Source organism: Plutella xylostella, chromosome 21 (assembly GCF_932276165.1).
Source record: "Plutella xylostella chromosome 21, ilPluXylo3.1, whole genome shotgun sequence".
In the NCBI taxonomy this organism is placed as follows: Eukaryota; Metazoa; Arthropoda; class Insecta; order Lepidoptera; family Plutellidae; genus Plutella; species Plutella xylostella.
This window is the reverse complement of record NC_064001.1, coordinates 4,091,340-4,100,269: the sequence shown is the minus strand read 5'-3', so window position 1 is coordinate 4,100,269 and position 8,930 is coordinate 4,091,340. Positions and strand designations below refer to the sequence as shown.

Below are 8,930 nucleotides of genomic sequence, written 5' to 3'. Positions count from 1 at the left end.
GTATTGCCGCAACATGCATACTTAATTAATTTAAAGACTCGAGTGTTTATACACAATCATGTAAGGTCAAAAATATTATCTCATGTTATGATGTTTTTACATTGTCAAATGTCAGCTAATTTGTAATATTTTGTAGAATAGATCATTTTTATAGTCAAGTATGCGTTCTCATAAAAACAATGCAACACAACTTTGTCTTCATTTGAATAATTGTCTATTGTGATTACATGCAAGCACGAAGTTGTCGGATTCATCTTGAAATTATAGTCCATTGCAGATTCGTCAGAGCGTCACATAAAATAAAAACCAAGTAAATTTTATTCAGTGAGTTTATTGCCAGAACAAGAAATGAAGCTGATCATTGTATCATTATAACGTTTACTTTCAACACCGATTACAAATAGTCTACACGATATCATACGTCGTACATTGCTTCATTAATATTTATACATCCGAGTCTGTATTGCACTTCGCTTAAAATAACGCCAACACAACAGTTGGATCGGAACAACTATGCGTACTATCCCTATAACTTAAAGTTCGTGGGTTCAATAATTACGATATATTTGTCTAAATATCACAAGAAAATACAAAACGAAATACAAAATAGAATTAACATAATAATTATTAACAGTTATAATACAAGAGTGAGCGCTGGGGTGGCTGCGCTGGGAGCGCTGGGGATGCCGAGCGCGGGGCGGCGGGGGCGGGCTCACCACGCGGGGCGCGCGGGGCGTCACGACACCGGCACGTGGTGCTGGTACAGCTCCTGGCGCTCGCACAGCGACGTCATCTTCTTGTACTCCGAGCTGTCCCGGTAGTGAGCAGGCTCGTCCCGGGGCCGCGCGCGCGCCGCGTCCAGCCGCCCCGGCGACAGCACCGGCGGCGACGACGCCGACAGCGGCGACAGCGCGTCGCGCGCGCCCCCCGCCCCCGCCGCGTACGGCCCCCCCGGCTGCGGCACCCCGTTACCCATCAGAAAAGGGGGCGGGAAAAACCCTCGCTCGCCGAGCTGCGGGAACACGCCCGCCTGCAGCGCGCTCAGGTTGCGGCTGTAGAACTTCATCGTCTCCGTCACGTAGTTCGGCAGCTGGGCGTCCTCGTTGCCTCCATAGCGCAGACTTTCGAGCGTCGACGCCAACCCTTTGATGTCGGAGTACAGCTTGTTTAGCAGTTCCGCGTTGACTTCAAACGCGGGTCGCTGCTGCGCGTCCGGGGAGCCGGTGGACAGCAGGCGGCGGTGCAGGTCCACGTTGGAGCTGTGGCGGTCGCGGCTGCGCCGGGAGGGGAAGGCGGCGTCGCAGCCGCTCACGTCGCACCCGTGCAGCAGCTTCAGGTGGTCGTTCCGGTAGTGCATGCGCAGGGTGAAGTGGTTCTGGAAGATCCTGCCGCAGGCGGTGCAGCGGTCGGGGTTGTCCTGGTCGATGGGGATGTCGGGGTCGGGGTCGGGGCTGGCGGCGGAGCGCGGGCGCGGGCGCTCGCTGCCGCTGTCGCTGGGCGTGTACAGGTCCGACCGCAGCCGCAGCCCCTCGCGGACCACGCTCGGCGCGCTCGACTCGTCGTCCGACTCACTCTCACCCTTTACTTTAGTCACTGATTCTGCATCCGCGGAAACATCGTCCCCGTTCCGAAATGTCTCCCACGTCTCAGATTTGGGCTTTTTTAAAGATAACGGCTCCTCTTCAGTCTTGGAACCGAGTGTTGATATATTTCTAAATAAATCTCCTTGAAACTCCTCGTCTGATACGTTATATTCGTTGTTTTGCGAGCACCGCGTGGGGTTGCCACTCTTCCTCTTTCTTTTGTTCGGTATGAGGGAAGACTTGTCGTCGGAGGCGGTGGGTTCGTTGTTTCTAGTTACTTCAGTCTCCGTTACAGAGGGTTTGATATCTTCAGAATTTTCTCTCTTTTTGTTAACACTGAGGTCCTGCGGTTCGTCGTCGTATTTTAATCTGTCCATCGCGGGAGATGAGCTTCTTTCGCGAGTTGTTTCTTTAACTTGCTCGTCCTCAGAATCACTTCCTACGTAATCATTATTTTCACTATAGTTATTGGAATCATCCTCGTGGGACGCGGAAGGCTTAGCGAGATCAAGCGCCCCACGGGACAGGTCGTCCATCTGAGGGAGCTTTCTGTACATTTTCTCGATTTCACTAAAGTTTCTGAGGTCGTCGAGAGGCACGCGCGGCGGCAGCGGGGCGGCGGGCGGCGCGGCGAGCGGCAGGCGCGCGGCCAGGTCGGGCAGCAGCGCGGGCGGCAGGCGGGCCAGCGCCGGCAGCAGCGGGAAGGGCTGCGACGAGCGGCCGTCGTGCGCGGAGATCTTGCGGCGCACGTGCGGCGAGTGCAGCTTGGGGTTGGGGTTGGCGCTGTGCCGGTTCCGCGAGCGCCGCGAGCTGAACATCATGGTGCAGCCCTCCACCGTGCACTTGTGCATCTCGCGCAGGTGCACCGCCGAGAAGTGGATCTTCAGGGCTCCCTTGTCGCAGAAAGTCTTTAAACACACATTGCACTGAACTCTCTTCTTGCCGGTGGCGGGGTTGACGAACTGCACGCCGAGGCCGAGCGGCCAGGGCGCGTCGCGGCGCTCCGGGAAGCCGTCGGGCGAGCGCCGCTCGTCGCGCTCCTCCTCGCGCTGGAAGCTGGCGCCGAGCTTGCGGAAGTCGAAGTGCGGCGCGGGCGCGGAGGCGCGCGGCATCATGAAGTAGTCCAAGCCGGCGGGCAGGCCGGGCACGGCGCCGAACTCTTTGCCTTCCATGTTCACGTTACACAAACTCGTGTCATAATCTCGGGCGGTGCGAGGCGGGCGTCGCGCGACGCGGCTGGTGTGCGACTGAGGACGCGCGACACAGGTGACCGCGCGGCGGGCGCGGGGGCGCGGGGCGGGGGCGGGGGCGGCGCTGGGAGGAGCCGGCGCTGGGCGGAGCGGATCGATGCTCGGTGGGGACAGCGCGACACCGCCGCCGCCGCCGCCGCCGCCGCCGCCGCCGCCGCCGCAGCACACTCCGGCGTTACGTAACGCTACAGGATACATGTCGCTCATGCACATGTGCACACAAACTGGATCACTATTAATGGCCGGTTGCAAATCGAATGGTACTTATTTGTCTTTGTTTGAGCGACAGAATTATGCGCGTATAACCTACTGCAATGACTTGCAATCAATCACGTAATATGGATGTTCCTATGATTTACAAATACATACATTCATGAAATGTCAACGAAAAAGCAGTTTCATTGAAGTGGTTTCAGGAATAACGAGAGAACAAAACGTTTCACCACAACAATAGAAACTAAGTGGAAGTCGAAACCCGAAACTACAAACTTTTCTTTTATCCTGTAAACTTTAAAACCGCAGTGGGTGCGGGAAATATTACGATATCTTGTCTTGAATCTTGATCAAACGAAATGTTTCGACGTGTGATCTTATAGAGGAGAGATTTAAGTATTGTAAACGTGTAAGTAAATCTAAAAATATAGGTAGGTAAGTACGACCAGGTACAGTTGCTTACAGATCACATTAGATATAAGTTTATTTATTTAAGCACTTATGCAAGTTTATTTGGTAAGTAAATAAACGTAAAAAAGTCATGATATTTTAATCATTATGAGGAAACTTTCCCGTGGGAATTCCGGGCTATTCGTAAAAAGAATCAAATTGTAATTATTGTTAACTTACTATTTTTTTTAAATTTGTTGAAAATTGAGTTTATTCATTAGAAATATATAGAAACACTCACACAAATCTTTCTAGAAACAGTTTTTCCACCTCCCTGTACTTACTAATAAGTGGGCTGTTAGTTGTCATTTCTCACATCGTCCTCTATCTGAAGCGATATCCGCGATCACGTAAACATCCCGCGAGATATTATCATGGTACAGGGGGCGGGCGATAGCGGAATTAACTCTTAATTCTGACAATTACAGTAAGTAGGTATTCCCTACTTAGTACTACTATTATTTTTTACTAGATACTAGATACACTTTTAACAAAGTACTTATTGTGTAAAATTTATTGACCATTCAATAAAAAACTGATGTTTTTTATACGAGAATACCTTCACAAGGAGTGATTCTTCGAATAGGTTCTGATTTTGGTAACATTATAAGTTTCTTAAACAGCAACGGCTAACTCATATTCAATGTTTCCAATAATCGCTAAATGTCATGTCTTCCACCGCACGCTCGATTAAAGCTCGGTGTTTATTCGCGGCTTCACAAATAAACAGCCTCCTTGTGTCGTAAGTGCCTAATTCAGGAATCTGGTCATCGTTACCGTATTACTTTTCAGCAGAAAACAGAACTTTCCATTTACATGACATTTATCGGAAAAACATTCGTAATTTACAATTTTCCCCATGATTTTTTAGCAGTATTCAAGGTGTTCGCTAGAAGTTATCGTGTTTAATATAAAAGTCTACAATATTCGTATTCGTATCATAACAGAATATTGTAGCATGACCAGTTTCAAGACTCATGGCGCCATCTAGTTATCCATCGGTGAACTAACGGTTCGTAAACGTAAACACGTAACTTTTTGCCATTGTGTTTTTTATATTACCTACATTTATTTTTTCTACAAGAATAATGTATTCTTTAAGCCCTTGAGTTATTCTTACATTAGATTTATTTTATTTATTTTAAGTTTGTAAATCCTGCACTAGGTCTAAAACTCGACTCATAGGACTTGGAAAACCTCAATCGAGCCTGGGTCCTCACAGTACTCTTGACTCAAACCGCCTTGTTTACTCTGCAATGTGCGGCATGTTTATATTAAATATATTTCTGGCCACTGCACACGACACGGCGTGAATACCCCGCGATGGCCGCGTTGATGAAAAAATTAAGAGATTGCGATTTTAGTGGTGGCCAGAGCCACTTGTCGATGAAAATATTAGTTAAAAAAGGTGTAGCCGAAAGATAGTATCTTCTTTTGTTCTTAGAAAATTTGAAATTCGCAACAAAAATTGTTTCTTTACATTTAGTCAATTACGCGACGAAGCATGATTTACACGACACATCTATCAACTGTTTAACGTTTGCCTAGGTTTTGAGGTAAGACTTCTAAGAAAGCTCTTACAAGGAGCTTTTTCCATCAGATGGCCAACTTAGACACGTACCTAAGGAAAGTCCAATGCACTGCCGACTATTTCAAGCTCTGCATCATTTTTTATTTATTTATTTATTTATTAACTACTTATATTATCTTACAGGATAAACCTAACACAATAATAAAGAAAAATAACAAACACAACAAAAAACTTTCTTAAAAAGACACAAACAACTAAAAATAAAAAAACAATAAACTAATCAACACATAACATATGAAACATAACCTTTGCGAACTCACCCAAAGAACATGTGATAATGTCAGTCCTCTCAGATGCCTTGTTGATTAGCCTAATAGCCCTAGTGAGTGGAGCGTCATGTAGCAGAGGTTGGTGCGGGCGGTGGGCACCGCGAGCAGCCGGCCCGCGCGCCGCCGCAGCCCGCGCCCGCCCGCCGGCACCGCGAGCCCGATGCTCTCCAGCACAGTGGGATTGCACAACCATCCTCTAAACACCATAAATACCATTTTGGTCAAAGCCAGGTCTCTCCTAACTTCAATCTTGCTGTATCCAACCATACCTAGTATAAATAAAGATGGGTACAGCAAAGGATAGCCCGGATACACCCCGTACATTTTTAGGTAAAGATACCTTAAAAATTTATTTTGAATTTTCATAGATGGATTAAAGGGGTTTAATCTACCGATAAGAATTAAATGGACAACTGAAATTCAGTTTGAAACTTTCAAGACACGCGCTGTAATGCCGTAATCACTTTGAACGACGGTTGTACGATCTTCACTGGTGTAATCATGTTTATTTGTGTATGTTGGTACGGTAGATCACATTTGATCTACCGTCTATTTATTCTGTAGCATTTGAAGTGCCATCCCTGTTTAATATACATTTTAATAATTAGGGTGCTTAAAACTACATACTTACATACTTTTAATTATTATTAAGCACCAATAAAAATGGCGTACTAAAACATAAATTAATAATAATAATAATAATAAGGCGGCAGGGCAGCTTGTGGCGAGCTGTTGGGCATTAGCGACCCCACCCACCCGATGCCGGGGAGAACCCCTGTTCCTCATCTCTGGCTTGCCTTTATTGGTTGTCCAGAGTGAACACTGACGAGGAACAGGATCTCCCACCTCTTGCTTGCCTTCATTGGCTGGCTTGAGTGGTGTACCGCTAGAGCAGCAATGCTCGAGGAAGGATGTATTACCCAGTAAGGTGCTTGTAGGGATCTTGACCGATAACGCGATTGTCCTGAGAGCCGTGGAATACCTCTCCATCCTTAGCACCTCATGCCATGTTGCCCCCTTGTTGCTACGTCACTGTAATGTGCTAGCGACTGTTTTGGGGGGCCCATTTACTGTGTGTGCGAGTCACCCCCTGCCTTTTTATCCGTGTGTGAAACATATAGGTCAGGCAGGGGCCATAGTCCTTCCATAGTCCCAGTTACCCAGTCCATTTAGCACCCCCTTCCATAACCCTGTATTAGTTTTCTCCATATCCTACAATAGTTCTGCACTAACCGGGGATTTTCCTTGGGTTTACTCTATAGTTTACACAGGGAAAATCGTCGGTTGGTGTCACATTTCATATAGATTAATGTTGTCAAACGGGCCTCTACATGTTGGCTTCGGCCCCATGCACGCCTTCCAAATGCCCGGGACCCCATGGTCCCGTGATGGTAAAGACACAACATAATAATAATAATGTCCTCCTAGCCGAATTTCGACCACGGCGGCCAATCTCATTTGAGATCAGCCATCTACGCAGGAGTAGATTATAGTGCCCAAGTGTGTGCGCAGTACACAGGAGCACTCTCTGTTCCATCACTCTCATAACCCAATGGGACGGATTGACCGACACGACTGGAGAGAGCTAGGCGCAGGACCGACTGCTTTACATGCCCATCCGACAGCATGGATCGTTTCACTGTTTCGGACATCAGGTGATCAGCCTTCTGTGTCCTAACCAAACTTAGAACCACAATTTAGAAACACAAATTGATGGTCCCACCCGGGAATCGAACCCGGGACCTCTGGGTCATGAAGCGAAGCTTCTACCACTAGACCACAGAGGCAGTTTAACATAAATTAAAAAGCACCAAAGGAAACAGATCTACTTAAGTAATAATTAATTGATATCATATTTTACCAACAGTTAAAACAAAAGGCGTTGCTACCACCAAATGGCGTGTAATTGTTAGTGAAAATCATTCTCAAGGCTCGACCTCAGCTAATAGCAGGACATAGGCCCGCGGGCCACCGCTACTGCCTTCACGGATGTACTTTGTACCTGCTAAAGTGAAAAATCAATGATAAGCCACTGTATAGTCATTTATTGTTGGTATGTTTCGCTTTTGACCAGTGTGATCGAACTTTGTTTTAAAGTTGAAACTAAAAAAAGATTAAACCCGTAAAAGTGGAAAAGTCTTATACAACCCATTGTAGCATGGGACTCCCTCTGGCCACTTGCAAATACTGCAAACTGCTTGACAAACTGTAATGTTCAATGTTTACGGCCTACTGACTGAAACAGAGACTTTGTTCGATGATTACCAATGATTGGGTTCCGCTCATCTCGCATAATCTTTATTGACCAAAACTCATTTCGCATAACTCGTATGGTCTAAACTTTTTTGGCCGAACCATCACTTTGCCAAGACTTATGTGGCATAATAAGGCTCGTTTCGTCTAAAACTCTTTAGGCACAATCTTTAAACACCTAAGTTTCGTTTGCTCAAATTTATGTTCGTCTATACCTATGTATAATGTTGTTTCTCCTAATGTTATCTTAATAAATAATATATTAAGTATGTAATAAATGTACAAATTGTGGTATTTTTCTCCTACATCCCGAAAATCACGATATTATATGATCAAAAAATCGAAAGTTAAAGACCAATATAATTATTACAAACCCCATGAGATCGAAACCTAAAAATAGGTGCGACGACGAGCAAAGCGAGGAGGAGCGTGTTAGGTGCACATGTTCATCAAAACCAAAGCGGAGCGCAGCGAAGCGGAGCGCAGCGAAGCGGAGCGGAGCGTTTTCCAAACAGCGGAAACAATACAAGGCACCAGTTAGCGCTATGTAGGGAGACGCTCCGTCAAAGTTAAAGCCAAACGAATATTGTTACTTTGTATAAACCTATGCCATAGCATTATTAGGCTATTCAAGATTTGGCAATACCATTATTAGGCTAAACAATGTTATGCGAAATAACTTTTTACTAAACGAGATTTATGCCATACGATTTTCGGCGTAGCGAGACTTTGACCAAACTATGCAATACGAGATTAGGCAAATAAATCTTATGCCAAAAAAAGTAGAACCCCAATGATTACTTATGCAACTGTAAATTTTTTTCTTTGCTGCCCAAAGAGTCAGAACTCAGAACTCATATTGTTTCTTGCCGCTACCGTACAACAATCCATAAGCAGTCTGTCAAATTTCGTCAGATTTGACAAGCGAGCGCTGCTTAAGGATTGTTCGGTGGTGGTAGCCCCCCAGAGCGAAGTGGCGCACACTGCCACATGTCCACCGCTGGTCAGCCCGAGGACGGAGGAAGCCGCGAGCGCCCCGCTTGCGCACCGGAGCGCGGCGGTTTCGCAATGACCCACTAATTTGAAGAGTGCACACGCGATCTTGGTGAGTGTGGCTAGGGGAGCAGCGGGGGCTGTTGGGTGTGGCTCTGAAACTGTTCTTCGACAAACTGTTCACTGCTGAATGTGTAGCCGATAGTATGTTACCTTTAGGAGTTTTATACCAACAAAACCTTTCAACTACGAACGACTCGCCGACAAACCCATTCTTATACCTATGGGTGAATCGACGACAGAACCTTGCCACTACTAACTTTTCGCT

The 8,930-nt window shown here is 46.5% G+C and overlaps 1 protein-coding gene across 1 annotated transcript; it reads right to left on the bottom strand.

The window, feature by feature from the left end:
* Positions 1-311: 311 nt before the first annotated feature.
* Positions 312-2,851, bottom strand: LOC119693206 (zinc finger protein basonuclin-2). The gene has a single exon (XM_038115996.2). It carries the CDS (start codon positions 2,753-2,755, stop codon positions 737-739), a length of 2,019 nt encoding a protein of 672 aa, XP_037971924.2. The 5' UTR covers positions 2,756-2,851; the 3' UTR covers positions 312-736.
* Positions 2,852-8,930: the final 6,079 nt, after the last annotated feature.

Coding starts and splice junctions, on each gene's coding strand:
- LOC119693206 (XM_038115996.2), bottom strand. CDS start 2,755: ATGGAAGGCAAAGAGTTCGGCGCCGTGCCCGGCCTGCCCGCCGGCTTG.